General features: G+C 39.0%; 1 protein-coding gene across 2 annotated transcripts in view; it reads left to right on the forward strand.

Annotated features, from left to right (window-relative positions):
- Positions 1-216: 216 nt before the first annotated feature.
- The window catches only part of SEC24B (SEC24 homolog B, COPII coat complex component), a 47,704-nt gene continuing 29,246 nt past the window's right edge, over positions 217-18,674 (forward strand). For both annotated transcript variants that reach the window (XM_058837702.1, XM_058837703.1), the window contains exons 1-3: positions 217-507; positions 5,916-6,623; positions 14,019-14,204. In XM_058837702.1, coding sequence (XP_058693685.1) covers positions 387-507; positions 5,916-6,623; positions 14,019-14,204 — 1,015 coding nt within the window. In that variant the 5' untranslated portion in view covers positions 217-386. The remainder of the gene's footprint in view (positions 508-5,915; positions 6,624-14,018; positions 14,205-18,674) is intronic.

An 18,674-nucleotide genomic window follows, 5' to 3' on the forward strand; every position in this document is an offset into this window, starting at 1 on the left:
ATAAGGCATAATGCCCCGCCACACACCGACTAAGCGGGCCGGGCGGTTTCTCCCCGCCACACGGGCCGTTCCCGCCGGGACGGGATGAGGTGAAGCCCCTGCTGGATGCGAGGCCCATCCTGCGCGCTGGGCCCACCCTCCGCGGCCGGGCCGGGCCGGGCAGCGCCGGGCGGGGCGCGGCCTCACGGCGGAGCCGCCGCCGGGGGGCGCTGCAGGCGGCGGCGCTCGGGGCCGCGACGGCGCGCGCGGCGCTCGGGCCCTCCCGCGGCTCCCGGCCCTCACTCGGCGCCCGGCTGTGGATCGGGGCGGCGGCGGAGAAGGAGGAGCAGGAGGAGGGAGAGGAGCAGGCGGGAGCGGGACGCAGTGAAGAAGCGCTGCGAGGAGCCATGTCCGCGCCCGCCGGGATGCCACCGCGGCCCGCCGCCGCCGCCGCGTTTTCCCCGGGCGGGCCCGGCAGCTCCCTGGAGGCCGCGGCCCCTGCGAGCGGCGCGCCGCGCTGCCAGAACGGTGAGGGGCCTGCGCGGGGCCCGGGCGGGCGGGGAAAGGCCGCCCGCGGGGTCCCCGGGACCCGCCGCGCCGCTCCCGCGGGGGGTGAGGCCCCTGTGGGTGCCGGGGGCCTGTGCGCTCTCCCTCCCGGGGGGCTGGCGGGGGCCCGGTGCATCCGGCCCGCAGCAAAGCCCTGTGGCCGAGAGGCAGCAGGACCCGCCGGAGCTGCTCGAGGAAGGTGCGGGCCCCCGCGGCTGCGTGCGGAAAGAACTTGAGAAGGCGCAGCCTCTCCCGCTTCCCTAAAGGAGCGAGGGGAGCGGGAGGCGGGGGGGTATCCGCACCTTTCCTCGCGGATTTGGATCTGCCCGGTGTTGTGGCGCCTGCTTTGTGGCGTTTCAGGAAGGCTCTGGAGGCCGAGGCACCTCCAGGCCTCGACGCTGGCCGTCGTGCGTGGGAATGGGCAGAGAACCGCGTATTAGGGGCGAGAGTACTCACTTTGTAGCTACGTGTGAACTTAAAAGTAGTGGGTGGGTAGGCGCAACTGGCTCTTGGTATTTGAGTTGAACAGGAAAATTGGACCAGTGAAATGTGGGTCACTGAAAAACAAAGGCAGAATAGTTTAAAGTCACAAAATAATGACTCCCATTTCAGGTAGAGAGGTAGTGCGACTGACTGTAGTATGAATGAAAGTAATGAGTGTACACTTCCGCATTTTTAAATTGGTGCGCTATAAATTCACTTCTTTATTGACACACCACGTTAACTCTTCAAAATCCCTGTATAACCATCTCCTCCATGTAATATTGGTTTGGTATCTAAATTTGGCCTCTTGCATAGAGTTGTAGCTCATACTGCTAAATCTTTTGTAGTCAGGCTGTTTTCTTCGCAGGTGTGGTTTCTGTGCTGGGTAGGGACCTACGATTTTTTTTACGTGAGAACTGTGAATGTTTCTCATGTCCAAAGGGGTAGTTAAGGGCTAAGCTCTTAAGTGCCTATACAGTAGATATTGAGGCAGTCACTGAAGAAAATGAAGGTAATTAAATGATATCTCCTAAAAACTGGTGCATCAGTCCAAACTGGTATTGTGGTGCTGGGGTTTGTAAAAATAGTTCAGAAAATGACAATTTACACAGCTTTTTGTCAAAAACCATGCCATTATCAGAATACAGCTGCTACAGCGTGAGTAACCAGGAAGTGTTTTACAGAAACAAATAGAAACTGTCATCATATCTTCTCTTTGTGTTCATGGCTTAATAATTTTAAAGACCATCTTCACTGTTGCTTTAATTAATTTATTCCATGTTGCTGCTAATATTGGTAGAAACAGCTTTTACACAACCTGTGTAAAAACAGGGCACAGATTTTCTGCAAAATGCTCTTTCTTTAATTCTGAGAAATGTATACACTGTTCAGTAACAGTCTTAAAGGTATATTGCATAACTTTGGGTTCTGTGTTCCTTTTGATGTTTTTGATGACTTTAGTCAATAACACTGAATTTTGTGACATTTAGCAATAGCATTTCAAAAATTTTAGATTAGTACTAGACAACAGATAAACCAATCTCCTGAAGTTACAACACAGGACTGGAGGTTTTGGGGTTTTTTTTTTTAATGAAAATAAGAGAGAAAGTAGGGGGGAATAACAATAGCAAAAAAAACCTAGTGGAAATTTCTGTACTATATAATAGAAAATAAATTTCATAAGGAAGATTGTCACTGCGTTTGAAATTTAATTTTATATCATTGGAGTGGAGTTTAAATGTAAGATCCTGAAGTGAATTGAGCTGTTTCTGTATTGGCTGAAACACCAGTATATCCTTTCTTTTAGAGGGCTCTGTGTTTTAGTTTGAAACAATGTGAATTTTTCAGGTAAAACTATGTAGTTGCTGCCATCTGATGAAAGAGAGTGCTTTTTGCAGAAAGCAAGCAGCCTGTTGTACATGTGATGGTATTGAAAAGGATGTTCAGGTTTGTTATTAGTGAGTTTTACCTGGTTCAATTACCAAGTCCATTTGAGATCCTTGGAAACTTCAGTTTTTATTAAATTTAGGTGTGATTGTTTTGTTGGATTTCTAAAAGTAACTTCTTGTGTGTATGGTATTATTTTTTTCCTTCTCTCTTACCAGTTTGGGAACTTTTTGTAGTCTTACAAGTGGCTTTGTAGCTAAGTAGAGAATGACCTATTTCCCATTTTCGGCATAACAAAATGGTTCTTGTTAAATCAGTACTGAAGGATGATGTATTTCTTCAGTAGTGATGGAGGACTTCAGCGCTAACAATTTAATGTATTGAAATGCAGCACTGAGAGGATAATTGTATTGAATTCCCATGGCTCTTTAGAAGAGTTTTGTCTGGTGCTGTCTACAGCAGGTTTGTAAGGCTGCCATTGGTATTTCTACTGGCATTTTGGAAGCAAAATTTTCATTATTATGTTGTTTAGCCTTGTTTTTCATCCCTCCTCAGACTTGGGATAGTTTTTGTCAATTTAACAAAGAGAATATGAAAGATGTGAAACCTCTGAGTATTTTGTGAAAATGGGAAGCTGTGTAAATGAGGAAGGAGACACTGATTCTGTGACTGAGCTGCAGTGAGAGCTCAGCACTGCTTTGATCTCCCGGTTTGTTTGCCAGCAGTAAACAAGGGGTGGTGGGTCTGTCCCCTGCCAATGGGGTAAAGGACATGTGAGGAGGCTGAGAGAGTCTTCTCTGGAGGTGGGTAAAGGGATGTTAGAAGTTTTGGAAAGCTCACAGGTGGTTTTGGATAGAAAGGAGGTTTGGTGGTGTGGCATCCATAGACTCCATGTAGGTAGGGTATGTGGCAGATGGCTGAATTACACTGCTGAGGGAATGCATGGACATAAAAACCAAACGTGATGTTAGCAAGCAAAACTTTACTAATTCACATAGTGGTATAGCCATAGCACTGCCTTTTTTTTTCTTTTTTTTTTTTTTTTTTTTTTTGGGAGATTGGAGTTCTTTGCATGGTGACTCCCCCCTTCCATAAAAAGCATTTAGATTTTTGGGGTTCACATGTTAATGTCTGTGTAATTACGCCTTATAACTTTATATAATTGCATACTTTATATAATAAGTATTAATTTGTTCATAGAAGGGGCGGTTCAGTGCTTTTGTTATATAGATGATGTTTTGGAGATACACCTGCTGTGTGCAGCTGACGTTTTCAGCTCCTTTATGGAATTTTTTGAGATACTTGTCAGGTGTTTTGGAAGAATGGTAGTACTTGAGACATCAGGACAGATTGTGCAATTAACAAGATTTCGAAATTACGCTGAAGATGTATTCTGATTTGCAGTGTTGAAAACCGTCCAGTTATCTAGTCACCATTAGTAGCTTCAGCTACTAATTGCAGTGAAAAATTACTTTCTACTCACATTCTTTGTAATCAAATGGACAAAAAACTCACTTCAGATAATGAGAATAATCTTTCATCTGTAATTGTAAAACTTGCTTTCAAAGGACCTGCAGCTTGAAATCAATATAATTTTTCAAGTGTTGTCTGTCTCAGTCAGATTTTCATGTGTGTATTTATAGATGTTTCTACATAAAAATGTGAATAAAAAAGACTCTGCATTTTATCATGTAGAGACTGATATGTTGTATTGATAATTCAATCTCTCTTTATGGTGTGTATTTTTAAACAAGAGCTAGATACTGGAAGACTTCGCAGTAGATGATTTGATATGCAGCCTTTTATTTAGGAGTCAGGTGCTCCTAAACCAGTTTCTAAATTATACCTGCTCAGTTAGTTAAATCTGCATGTATCAGTAGAACAGATGCACAGGCTTTTCAAATAAAATATCTTTTCTTGCCACCTTAAGTGGCATAGCGGCTTAAAGCCGTAATCCTTGACACATATAAATTATTGCTGTATTTTTGGGTTTGCTTTTGCAGACTTTAAAAAGCAGGTCAAAAGTGGCAAAATTCATGTGGCCTTTAATGGCTTGGTAACTCAAAATCATTTTCCTTTAAAGGAGAGAAACACTACGCAGCTTTATGAAGCAGCTCCCACTTTTTCAAGAAAAAGGTGAATCAGAAGCATAGTTACATGCTCTCTTCAAAATTTTAGATCATTTTTTTAAAAACTCTTTATGCTTTTCACCTAAGTGCCTGTCTTTTGATCCAGCAGTCCAGGTTATTCTGCAATTTTTTTAGCTCCTTTCTCTTCTGTTCAATTTCCTGTCAGTTATGAAAGGGCATTTTTAATTTTACCAGAAAGCAATTTTGGACATTATGTTCCTTGATTTTAGGAGCCTCTTAATACATTCGTTATTAAAATTGCCTTGCAAGTTGTTCATAGGACATCCAGAGGCTCGTTGGAGAACAGTGATTATTCAGAATTTTAAGATAAGAGAAGTAATGCTTATGTTTTGTAATCATTGTAAATATAAGCAGAGGAATGAACTATTCATTATCACCCCAGCTGCCATTTAATTTGTGAGTGGGCCAGTGCTGTGTTGGTGTTTTTATTGACCAAGAGTGGGAAATAACACCGTAGTCATTCTGTGTGATGTAAGCAATAGGGTGTGGGAATTTTAAGAAAGCAAGTTATCCACACAAAGTATCTGTGGTTCACTAAAAATAAAAACAGGATTAAGGAATAGGACATCAGAAAGGACTTCGAGATTTCCCATTGAGCAGTTGGCTAAGAAAATCAGTTTAGACATAGTTAACATTTGGTCTCTAGCAGGCAAGTGCTTGTTTGACCCTTGCTGGACCGGTATGTAATTAGCCTCTAATGTTGCAGAGCCAATTGCAGTGATACCAGAGGTCAGTTTCTCTGATACCAACATCTCTTATACCTGATGTAAGTATCAGGCAGTAAATGAAAATAACAGGCCTTGTCAAATACTCTGTAGTTTCATAAAAACGTCAGTTTTCCTGAAAGCATAATACATAAAGACATAGAAGACAAATATAGCTGCCCTGCGACTCTTACCTTGATCACTATATTGAAGACTTGAAGAATACCTATGTTGTTATGTATTGATTTACTGATTTGACTGCAGCTTTTCAGTTTCCATGTTCAGGCAGTTTCTGTAAGGCAAACTCGTATTCAGATACTTGCAACTTTGTAGCTTATTGTTGCTCACTATTTTTTTAAGTATTAACCTCCTATAAACTCTTAAAAGTATTCAAAATACAAACAACAGGCAAACAATCTTGGCATGGAAATCTTTCAAGAATGGAAGCAATCCATTTCTCTGCTACATCTTTGTTTGCAAATTACTTCAAATACTGTATTTACATGAGTTATACATGGTTTATTCTCTTTCTGCTCATGGGAATCCAACTCAAAAATAGTGACAGAAAAGAAGAAGAAAGCAGTTGTTTGTTAATTCAAGTGCAGAGTCCATTTGCACTACTAGCAGATGCCCCTTTAATACATGTGATGTTTTCTCTTCATTTCAGGTCCTATGCAGAGTCAGATGCAGTTCCCCTCTGGCTATGGCTCACATCTTCCAAACTACAGTGCGCCTTCAGGACACTATTCCCAAGTGCCCAATAAAGCTGCTGCTTCACATCTGGATAATCAGTACAGAGCCAGTTACTACCCTGGTTACTATTCAGCACCAGCACAAAATGTTATGGCATCTGTGGGTAGCAACATGTTGAATGCACAGGAATCACAGCAATTGTACAACAACACTCTGCCCCACTCAGGGGGGTCCAGTGACAGACCTGTTCAAGGAGCAGTATCGTCTGCATCCTACTTGCATGTGAGTGCTCAGCAGTCATATTCAGCATTTGATAATCACTACAGCACTTCTGTCAGTTCTTCAGTTGCATCTCAGGGATTTCCCCTTAATTCTGATCAGTACACCATGCCTGTGGTTTCTGGTGCCATGTATCCTAATGTTTCCTATCCTCCCGTGGCTGCTGGCAGTGTGTATGGGCAGACATTTACCTCTCAGAGTCTACCTGCTGTTGGACAGTTCAAAGAGACAAATGCGTTTTCTAGCCAGAGTACATCAGTAGTACCTCATTCCCTTCAACAGCACGTTCCTGTGGGATATAATACAACATTATCAACTGCTTCATCTGCTCAGTCTGTGCAAGACAACCTCAGCAGGAATCTCACCGGATCAGTTGCTAAAGTAAACAACCAAATAAATACAGGTATGGTGTTACTTGAAAGATAGTGAACTTCCAGATTTGTCTGGGAAACATAAGTAATCGTGTTCTCTTATTGGCTTGTTCTTGTTCACTGTGTGGAATTCTGCAATGTAGTTTTGAGTTCTGTCACTCATTCTTGTAGCTTTTCTGATTTGGTTACCACAGTCCTCACAATAGCAGCTATTTGTTTTTATTGAGAGATGCAGAAAAAGGCTTTATTTGTGTGGTTTTCATGTGAATGGCCTCAGAAGGGAGCTTTTTCAAGCCATTCTGAAGGAATGTGTAATTTCTGAAATATGTCTTTTTTTCGCAAAGATACTTTTTTCTTTTATGGCTAGAGAATTTTTCTAAGTCATGGTTATTGTTTCTTCAAATTTTGCCTTGGTGACACTGAGATACTGAAATGTTAATGGTAATGACTCAAAACAATAAGCCATTTGTGGAGGCAGCAGGCTGCTTTGCTGAGGCCAGGTTTGCACACTTTCTTCTGGAGCAGGAGGAGAGTTTTTGAGGGTGTGGTGTCTGATGGGGAAGCCTTCAATCCACACAAGACAGGGAGGGTGAGCACCTGCCACCAGAGGCTACAAGCTGGGTTTTGAGCCAGATAAGAAGCAGGCCCTGTGGAAGCAGACTGGTACTTTTTATCATGCCAATTATTCTTCCTTACACAACTGTCACCACTTTATTGGTGCTAAGGTAAAACAATAGCACATGCTGTGAAGTGAAACTCACAGACACACCTACAGTATCTACGGAAGTGCAGAGCGTTCTGACGCCAGGGCCTGGGCTGTCTTCTCCTGCCTTAGAGTGACGGCTCTCAGAAGTTCATGGTTTCTATGGTACCATTTCCCCTGCACTCGGCTGGGAACGCTCACAGACAGAATGTCTGCCACAGTTGTGGCAGAGTTCCTGGGTGTGTTTGTGATGATGCTGGTATTTCTTCACTTTTTCTACAGTGGCCTCTTCTAAAGATGTGTCAGCACACTTGTATCACACAGTCACATCCACCACAAATGCTTGCATTTCCTTCACAAAAAATGTCTGGTTTGTATAACTCATTGAAGTCATCTCTTATGTGTGGTTCCTGAAATACTGTCCAATCTTGCTTTTTTGCTTCCTTTGGTAACATTTTACATATGTAATTGTGCCTTTGAATTCTTGTATCCTGCATAATTGGGCAGTTCCCAGTGATGTGGGAGCATGTTTCATTCTCAGCGTGGCAGTCCCTGCAGGATTTGAGGTATTTTTCATGTCTACCTTCTTGTCTTTTTGATGGGTCTTAATCTGTCACTTGTCCTCTCCTCTCCAACAAAATTCATACTATTGACTTTGTCATATGGTCTCGTTTGCACCATAATTCAAGCAAAGGCATCTCTGTAATAATTGTAATAATTGGATCTTAATAAACACGTGCATTTTCTCACAAAGTTCAGGAAAGAAGTGGAACCCTACATGGATTTTGAGTCAGCCGGAGTTTTTTTACTTAATATTTCTGATAAACATTTGAAAGAGTTCTCAAAGTTGTACGTGATTTTTGCAAGGATCAACTTGATGGCTTTAGTATGGCTGTAGCTATAAAGTTGTGAAGGTGCCACTTGAGGGCAAGTGCACTCAGTCCTCATTAATACTTTCAGCTTCTGTTTCACAGGAAAACTGAGTACCAGTTCATGAGGTAGTACTTAGTAGGTGGCATGGAAGAGATTGGAGATGTGTGAGTACCTTCACAATGAAATACCTTGCTCTGCAGAGGAGAGATCAATAGTCTGTGCAGGAAGATTCTGATTTTCTTTCTAAACTGGGAATTTTCTGACTTCATGCAGTTTTGACTTGTAAGCAGTGCTAGACTACAGCTTGCTTTCTCTTCTAAAGGCAGATGTTACATAATTGTAGGGTTTTTTTTAATTGCTAGATGTTTCAGATTATATTGTAACACTGAAACTGTTTTAGGAGTCCTTGGAGCTGAGATTTTCTCAGACCAAGGACTTAAGAAAGAGTATGACTTTGGTACAGCTTTTTTTGGGAAAAGCAGTTAAGCTTAAATGAAGCTCATTCAGTCCACAGTCTGAATTTAGTTTCAATATTGGTTTGCCCCCTCCCCAAAACTAGGATGTAGAGTGTCATCCTCAGCTCAGTTATTATAACTTTTAATACTGGTAGATTTGAATTCTGTGCTGATGAGTGCTCTGTGTAATTTTCTCCAGTATTTTCAAACCATGAAACAAAATACCATTTAAAAAAGAAAAATAGGGAGCTCCTTGAAATGCTCCTGAATTTTCATGGATGTGCGTAAAAATAGATTTTTTCAAGGACTGGCCAAAAAAGTTGACTCTGTTGTGTGCAGAATCTGCAGCTGGACTTGACAGAATGCAGGTGTCTTTCCAGAATAACACAATGAGCATTAGGCATATGAAAACAACTTATTGTTTGTTCAAACTGTTGCTGTTTTATTTACAGAAGTTTTTAATTCCAGTGCTTGTTGATTTTATTTCCTGTAGAGGTGTCTTGAAATGATTTTGTTTACAGCAATTTTTTTTGTAATGAGCAGCTGTTTTCAAGGTGGAACAGAACTATTCAATGCTGCTCTTAAAGGGGTGATTGGGTTAGCATATGGCCTCAAGAAAAAGTAGCAATATTACACTTGAATTTCAAAGAACTAGTGATAGAATTGGCTGTGATAATGCTATGTCATGGATACTCACTCGCTTTGCAATTATGAAAATAAACACTGATCCACTGTTTCTGTTGTGCTTGGGTAGTGCTACAGTCCTTGGTTGGTTTGCCAGACTGTAGGCCTCAATAGTTAAACCACATGCAGACTTTTTCTGGGCTTGTAAAGCTGCTGATAGAAGCATGTCCTGTGCTTCATTGCACAGTGCACAGGTTTCTGGAAGTGAATTATCTGCAAAATAATTTTTTTCTCTTTCCCCTGAATTCTGGTTTAACATCAGCACACAAATGATTCTGTATTTACTGACTAAGAAAAGTAGATAAACATAACAACTGGTAGCAAGGCTGAAGGAAGAGCTGGACAGTTTTATTACTAAACCTTGAACACTTCAAACCATTTTTGATGTCTGAAAAATGGGGGCTAAACAAACTGCCTCCAATGTTACCTGATTTATTTTAATCTAGAATTCAACATCTCGCAAAAATATATTAAAAATCCAATTGCAGCAACATCTGGATAGTAAAATAGTTACATAAATAATTATAAATAAATGCATAATAATTAAATTGTAAAGTAATTAATTGTTTGATCCTGGCATAATTGGTTTGATTTTGAGATGCTGAGATGCTTTCTAAATTTCCCAGTGTAGTTTCATTCTTCTCAGATGGAGTCATTTTATATATAGTATTCTATTTGTTTTCAGCCTTTAAGAAAAGAAGCTGGATTTTGAAAATTATTTGCCAGTTCTTGTACATCCTTGGAAAGTGTCTGAATACAAAACACAAGGAGCATAAGGAAATAATGAATGATCTGTTGGAAGGAAACTTTCTGAATATTTCATCCCCCCTGCTTTCTTCAGGAAGAGGCAATGATGGGAAACAGTTGCCATCTGTTCTGTGCATAGTTTTTAACTAAACTACTTGAAAAAATTTTAAGATTTACTGAAATTCCTAAGTATGACTGTTTGCGTAAAGAAACTTGGATACAGTATTCTCCTCTTTGTCAGTATGCCAATAAGAGTTTGCTGTCATTGCCCTTGTGCTGTGAAAAATGCCCTTACAATCTTTGAATTATAAATAAGCAAATTGCAGACAGACTGTCAGTCAGGATGCTACAGTTTAAATGTATTTGTCCAAAGCAGTTTTGTACAGTCAGCACTGAAAGCTCTCTGATGAAAATGAAACCTTTATGTAGAAGAATGATGTGTTAATAAAATCTGTGTGTTCAAACAGGACTTACGAAGCTTAGACCGGTGATAGTTTTTCAGAAGTTGTTTGATTTCTGAATTATTTTTTACTTGAATCAAAAAAATTTTCACCACTGGACTTAAATTGGTTTCTTTAAAAATCTAATTTTATGTATAGCCTTGCAAAGCCTCCAGCATGTTAAATTTACTAAGCTCAAACCTCTGAACTTCTGTTTGTCCTATACTAAGGACATAGAACTGCAAGAAAGTACTTTCCTAAAACTTTAGCAGCCCCTTTCTGAAATAGCTGAAGTATTTTCAGCAAGCTTGCTGAGATTTCACTAGAAGAAACCAAATTTATTTTAAGAGGATTTTTTTTTTTTTTTTTGCTGGTAGTTGACTGCTCTTGATGAATAATAGGCAGTGAGAATAATTTTCTTTGCTTTAGGAAGTATAAATAAAGTAGACTATAAATATCTCTAATTTGAGATTTTTCTCCTTGGAGGTTTAAACTAGTTTAACCCTGCAAAATCACCCTCTTCTATCTTTAAAATCTGTATTTCAGCAGAACAGTATTGGTAAAAGTCTGTCCAGGAGTATTACGCTATGTAAATTACATACTTTGTATTATTTAGTCCTTTTGTCTTTCTAGGTCAGTAGCTTTCTTTAATGTTTTTCCAGTTTACTTCAGCTGAAATTGGAGCACTCTCATTATTTTTGGTGCTTTTCAAGTTAGTGTGGATGTCAGCCAGGATGCCTGAATTTTACTGGACCCCTTGGTGAGGAGAAGGGAGCTGGAGAGCTCCTTCTGTGGGTGTATGGCATGGGTTTCTTTGCATCCTGGTATGGACAGTCTGCTTGAGCAGGAGACACTCTAATTTCATTATCTCTCGCACATACTTCCCCTCATGTCAGATCAGGATGTAAAGTCCTTGCTGCCCCAGTTCCATAGGAATGTAGGCTATAATCCTGTAAATCTGCTAATATAGGTGTGGTTGAAAAAGGGGAAGGACTGCAGCAGAACTGAAAGTCTGGGGCAAAGGATGCTGTTGGAAAACAAGGTGCAAGGAGGTGGTACATCTCTCCTTAGAAATTGTGTTACGTTGGGTGCAGGGGGTGTGTGGGGTTGCAAGGGTTGTGAGGTCAGGAAATCAAGATCACAGCTGAAGCAACTCAAGAAGGATAATCCTGGCATCTCTTCTGAAATTTCGAGGGGATCCTGTGATGATACTTTTTAACTATGACCTCTAAGTCTCCAGTTAGAAATTAAATGACAACTTTCTGATCTTGTATAGGGAAAAATGATGAATTACAATGCTAATTTGCTAAGTTATGCAGATTCTTTCTGTAACATGCCTTTTAGCTGTAGATCGTTATTTTTGATCATTGTTAGTGGAAGAGGTGTTCATGGTTGACAGGCATGAAGGGAAAACTTCAGTACACATTGAAGGTGAGGAGTTAAATGTGAAAAACAGAAAATACTGTGTCACTGAGAGTGGGGTTTATATTTGCCCACCCTGACAAAACTCTTGACTTCCCATTACATCAGTTGTTGGGAATATTACTTGGCCTGATTGTGTTTGTCCTGGAAAAGTTGATGGGAAACTTGTGTTCTAAACTGGTGTCCAGTCCAGCTCTTGTCTTGAGCTACAGTAAGCAATCCTAAAATGATGCTTATATGACAGAACGCAATCTTCTCATTGGCCAGAGGAAAATAAAGTGATAGTATAATTTCTCTCACCATGGATTGTTTCATATGATGATAGTTGCCGACAACGTGGTTTTAAACGTTAATTTTATTCCGATGTTTCCTTTGGTCTTCGTTGCTTATAGCATTTAAAACCTTTACAGAGTCACCAAATAAAGTTTAACATTTAATTTTGCAGGTTGGATTTTTGTATAAAGAAAAATTACATTTTATTTCTCAGAGTTTAGAAACATTTTTTTTTTTTTTGCAATGCATTTAAACGAATCACGTAATTTTGAAGGTAATTGGATAACCTTTGCTTGAGAATAGATATTAGTACTTGGCAGGAAAGTATTACATCTTCAGCTAATCCAGGTGTAAATTGGTTTTGAGCACGTGACACTGACATTACAGCATTTAGCACTCTCTATAGCAGTGCTTGATGCTGCCAGCATTGCTATATTGACTTGCAGTGTGGAAAATACCATCACCCTGCAAACAACTCCCTGCTACAAAATCTGGGTGAGCACGTGAATGTGGCAAAGAACTCTTCCCTTGTCATCTTGCAGATCTTGCTTGAGGAAGGTACTGTAATAAGAGCATTCCTGCTGACAGGTTCTGAAGCTCCCATGGGGAATCTGCAAGTCAGTGTGTAGAAGCAGAGGTTATAGTAAGTCCATTGCAGTAAAAAAATGCTCTGTATGTTCATTGGAAGAAGACCTCATTTTGATTTTGTTAAGACTTGCAAAAAAGCCATGTGTATGCTCAGCATCAGATTTTAAAATTACAAAATATATATAAAAGTTCCCTTGAGATAATAAAGATGTGTTGCTGTTAATTTTGACTGTAAATAATAAAAACAGAAGGATCATTTTAAGCTCCCTCTTCTTTTTCACCCTCTAAAGGAAACCTCAGTTGCCCATTAAGTTCTGTGAGATATCGCCTACCAGGGACTGTATGATCTACACAGCTGTATGTGAGAAGATGCAAAGTTAATATTACCTCTGCATCCTCAAACAAATTCTGTAACTTTAACAAGTATACTACAAATGGAGAATTTTGTTCTTGCTTAATTTCTGTGTTTGTTTACTGAGTACTTTTGCTAAAACTATATCCTTTCTTTTCTTCTTTTTAATAGCTTGGTCAGTCAGGGCTTTTTTAGAAAGAATCATAATACAGATTTTCTCAATTTATAAGCAAAGAGCAACCTTTACTTGAGAGCTAACTTAATTAAAGTTATGTTGTCCTTGTCTGATAGGAATTTCAGCTGGACTATGTCAAATCTCTCAAAGCATTAATCTGACTTTTTTTTTAGCAGATTATGTCTAGTCCAGATGTCTAAAACACATCAGAAGTTTTGTGGAATACTCAGGATTGATTGAAACAGATTGCTTGGAATATGAGTCTCATAACAGACTACCCATATTGCAAAGTGCCAAGACTGCAAGGGACGCATAATACTGGTCTAAGTGTACAAGGCTTCCTCCTGTGGGAGGAATGTTGAGAGAGCCTATTTCAGGTGGACATTGCACTTACCTGGGAAGGGTAACTTGTAAAAGCACAGCATTGGGGTGTATGAAAAATAAGCTTCAGCTTAGTCTTGCTCTTACTGCATCATGCTTTCTTTTTTTTTTGCTGTTGTCAGAGCAATTTGTTCTCTATAATGGAATTTTAGCACTGTAGGTATTGAATTTTTTAGAGCAACCAGTCTTTCCATAGATACTTGTTTGAAGGCATCTCTCTTTGAAGTACTGTATTGGTTTTTGTAGTTACTGTGGAATCAAATATGATTGCTTGTGTTGTGTAATTGTCTGCAAGTACATACAAAGGGTTCCCGCTTTCTGCTGTTGTTTTCAGGTGGCATTGATTCTTCACAGCCGGTGCATTCAGTGAGCCATAATACTCCATTTACCAAGCCTGGAGCTGGAACATCTGCTTCCTCTGCTGTGATGTCGTCAGTAAGGTCACCTGCTCCAAGCCTGTCTTCAAAGCCACCATCTTCACCATCTGTTGCACAGTCACCAGAGCTGGTCCTTCAGGAAGGTACTAAAAGGGAATGGGAAGTCACACTACAGACTTCTGCTCTATTCCACGTGCACACAGGAATGCTGGAAATTTTATTGCTGCTTTTCTGTGTTTGACCGGAGCACATCTCTGGTGTCTCGTCAGGCACCCTTAGCAGTGGTGCTTTGTCACCTTGGTTTTAGCTTCTCTTAGTGCTCATGTTTGATTTCCTTTGTCCATGTGTTGCCTTTGGCTTGTTTGTCTTGTTGGCAGTCTTACATGTCTCTTGCTCAAAAAAACCTTCTTTTAGTTCCCTTATTCTAAAAAGCTGCTTACTATAATTTCTTAGAGGAAGATCTTAAAATTAGCTTGTAATTAGTCTGTATTGAAAGATGAAGTGTAAACTAGAAATCTGCTAGCTTGTTTGTGGAAACAGTGAGTTGGAGGATTAAGTTCAAACTGGTAGAATTGTTTTCTTACTGCTTAGCTCTAGGCACCCATGGAAAGCTGCTGCAAGAATTCTTGTGGGAAATCAGGAGTGTTTGTGTAAGCTTCTTCCAATTCTGATGTTGGCGGCATCTTGACAAAGAATCAATTGGCTCTTGAGCCTTCTTCAGTTAAATTAAACTTTACACTGATGTTTTAGCTTGCCTTTTGATTATTACATGTTTCTGCATCTAGTATTCCAAATCTAATTGACTGCATGAGTTGGTTTTTTTTTATTTCGGCCATGTTTTCTCTTAGCAATTTCAGAATTTTAAATTCTTATGGATAAAGAACTCTGCCTGAGGGATGGAAGTAGGCATTAGTTTTGTCCAGAACAATGCGATATCTCTAGTGTTCAAAGTAATTGGTAACCGTACGGTGTGTGATTGACACAGTGCATTTTTTATTCTTGAATTACAGAATCCTCTGACGTAAATAACTAAATTACCCCATTTCCTGAATTTCCTCCTTTTTCTGGTAGAATGCAGATTACAGGTTATTCATCAATCATTTCTATATATACTAGCAGAAAAAAAATTGTTCATTTCTATAAGTTCTATGTAAAGTGTATCATTTTAAGGAAAATATGTCAATTTTTGGAACTGTGGCTCTTGCACAGTTTAATAGTTGATTTTGGTGCTAGGTAGACTTTGTATTGTAGGTGTGCTTGCTACAAAAAAAAAGTGTTGCTTCTTCTTCCAACAAAAATGCAAACCAAGTTTTTAATGAGAAAAAAGGATTTTAGCTGTTTAACGGTGATTGCCTTGGTATACAGTGTGTGTGTTCTGGAAGTGAGTCCTGTGAAATGTGTGAACCTGGTACAGCAGCTACAGATCAGTGCAGTGGCTGCTGAACTTCCCTACATTCAAATGCTTCCACTAAGTGAAGGTGAATGCAGTAAGTAGCTGAATGAGAACATTTTAAAAACAACAATATGTTGGCAGTATAAAGATAACTTCTCAGGAATTTCTGTTGATCTAATTTTATCTATTTACATGTCATCACACATAAGTTTTAATGTTCAGATGATGGTTTTATGAGCATTGGAAGACAAATTCCTCATTAGCTTCATTTGAGGAGTCTGAAATAAATAATGTACTCTTGCTTTTTTTATCAACAACATTTTTATCAAAAATTAAGTGTGGTAACTATTTGTGGAAGTGAACCTACTGAAAAAACAGAACACATGTACTGAATATTTCTCTGGATTAGAATTCCAAGTATGTTTCTCCTGCAGAGATCAGATGGACTTGATTTTTTTTTTTTTTTTTTTTATATTTTTCTATAATTTTACAGAATACCGATGTCTACATGAAAGTATTCTGGAAAAAAACAGTTTGAATTAATTTTTGAAGAGAATTTCATTGTTTTAGGCTCCTCTTGGGCCATTCCTATAAAAACTAAAAAATTTTAATTGTTTACTTGGCTATCTTCTAACAGGATAAAAACCTTAAAATGTATTGAAGCCTATTTAATCTTTTATAACTATCTGTTCAAATTTAATGTGCACTATGTTTTATGCTGTGGGTGACTGAACTTAAAATACCTAAATAGTTGGTTTATTTCACAGGCGAATGTATTGTTATCCCAATTTATCTTGTGTCCTGCTACATACATTTCTAGGTGTCTGTAAATTAGAGTGGGATAAAGCCTTAGAGTGCAATATTATTATATCACAGGTACACTGCTTGCAGGGTTTAGAAATTTCCAGTCCACGAAATTTGTGATGATTTAAATTATGTGGTTGTATTTTAGGCCAGATTTATGGAAATAACAATTTCAAAATTGGCTTTTACATCTTTAAAAGTGGGAGATTTTAACACCATTATCAAATCTCTAAAAAATACTAAACAGAACTGAGTTGTCACAACAGAAAATATGATTAGGCACATGATGGCACTAGGAACTGCTGTCTGCAGCCACCCATTTCTGCCCCCAGTCACTTTCTTCCCTGTGTTGGCCTACTATTGGTATTGCTGGGCAGTGAGCTAGAATGGGAGACTTTCCCACCTGACACTGGCTTTTTAAACTTATGTTTTAAGCAGATCTATTCTCAGGAGGTTTTTTTTTGGCTGGACAGTTGTACTAGCACAGCACAGTCTTAAAGGCAGAAATCTGTAGTAGTGTTGGCAATGAAAATAAATCTCTGCAAACTCGTAGGGCTGGTTAGAATCAAACCAGCCCAGTCTTCACAGCCTTCATAGTGACCTAATTCCGATGATACCTAAACTTCTATGCTGCTAGCATATTTTTTTAATCTCTTTTCTTCCATATTGTTTCCAAACACCTGCATCCTTAATGCATGTGACCAATAATGAGTAATCAAGTCCTTTTCTCTCATCTGCGTATGCTTTATGAATTTTTGAAAAAAATTTATGAATTTTTACATTGGCATGCATTTTGCAGGTAGATACCCTTTCTTTCTTCTTCTTCTAATCCATGTACATGATGTCTTTACACTATCACACTGGGCACACTTTGGTTCTTGCTATTACAGTGCAGCCCTTTGTCATTCTGACATTTTTTCCTTTTACTTGCATGTTAATTATTTTAAGGTAGTTTTTTTTCTCTTTCACAATAATGCAGTTATTCTGTTCTAGTCCTCAGTAATTCTCCCAAGCCTGAGAAAAAACATAGTCTGTTAGTCTGTAAGTTCCAGTCTGTTCTTGCACAGATAATGATTTTCTTGTATTCCCCTTCCCAACTGCATCCAGTAAATCTATAAAAGGTGGCAGTAGAAGTTATTCAAATTAGTGTTTTGGCAGTATGGAAAAACTGAAGCACTGAATCTACTCAGTGGCCTGTTTGAGTGATTTTTGATTTCTTGCTGTGACTACTTGAATTACGGAGAAATTCGAATTGTACAGGAATTAATGCACTAGATAAAGGAATATAATGCCCATCTTTTCTTGCACCAGTCTCTCTATGAAAGTTTATCTTCTCAAGAATGTTGTTTTATAGTTTTGCTTTGGTTTTTTTTTTTACTTCCAGTATTTGAATGTATACTCTTCACTTTGACTCTATTAGTTTTTTTTAAGTGAAATTAAAGTGTTCCTCTTATGTTCATTTGCTGACCCTTTTTGAAAAAGCCATGAAACTAACAGCATTTTATAGACCATATTTTAGATAAAGGTTGATACAGTTGATTGAAGTCATGGATGGGCATATTATTTGTTTTCATGATGGTTTGAGATTATGCATAACATAGCACTTCGGTAATACTTCATTATATTAAAATAAAGAATGCTACTCATTGGTGCCACGGTACTTATATAGGGGGAAGGAACCCCAAATTCCCAAATATTTGAAGAGTTTTGAATACTTAGGATATTTTCTTACCATATCAATCCATTAGATTGATTAGAGAGAAACAGTGATCACTTGCATTTATTTAGGATGTCACTGCCTGACTGAAAGCATATTTAAAATCCTTGCTAACCCTGCCTTGTCACAAGAGAAATGTAAGATTTCTTGAAGATGTTGAAAATACATCAATAGCAAGTAATGTAGGAAGTTAATTATAAGCCATTGCTGCATGCTTTACTCTGTTTTGAAATTATATGTTTATGTGTTGCTTTTGTGTATTGCTCACATATGTTTAGAGTAGATATTGTAAAAGCAAACAAACTAAAAAAAACCTGATAGGTCGTGCTGTGGAGGTGGCAGCAGTTGCAGTTGGTGCATTGTCACCAGATACTAGAAGAGCGTGGTGTGTAACCACTTGCTTATGAGCCCAAATTTAGGCATTCATGTAAACATAAGAGAACCCAAATTTTCAGGTTTACCTAGCTTTAATTTCGCTGATTGTGTTGGAATGATTGTATGTTCTCTGTATGTGTGTTTGTACTCTCGCATGTGGCAACAGCAATATATTTCATTCATTTCTGAAAAAAATTAATTATTCTTGTCCTAAAAGGAGCAGATGTGCCAAGCAAAAGTTAATACTAAACACTTTCATAACATAATTTGAATTTATGTGGAAATAACCCCTTTATTTCTGTGTGTTAATTTTTGAAAATACTC

Source organism: Poecile atricapillus, chromosome 4, assembly GCF_030490865.1.
Source record: "Poecile atricapillus isolate bPoeAtr1 chromosome 4, bPoeAtr1.hap1, whole genome shotgun sequence".
Classification (NCBI taxonomy): domain Eukaryota; kingdom Metazoa; phylum Chordata; class Aves; order Passeriformes; family Paridae; genus Poecile; species Poecile atricapillus.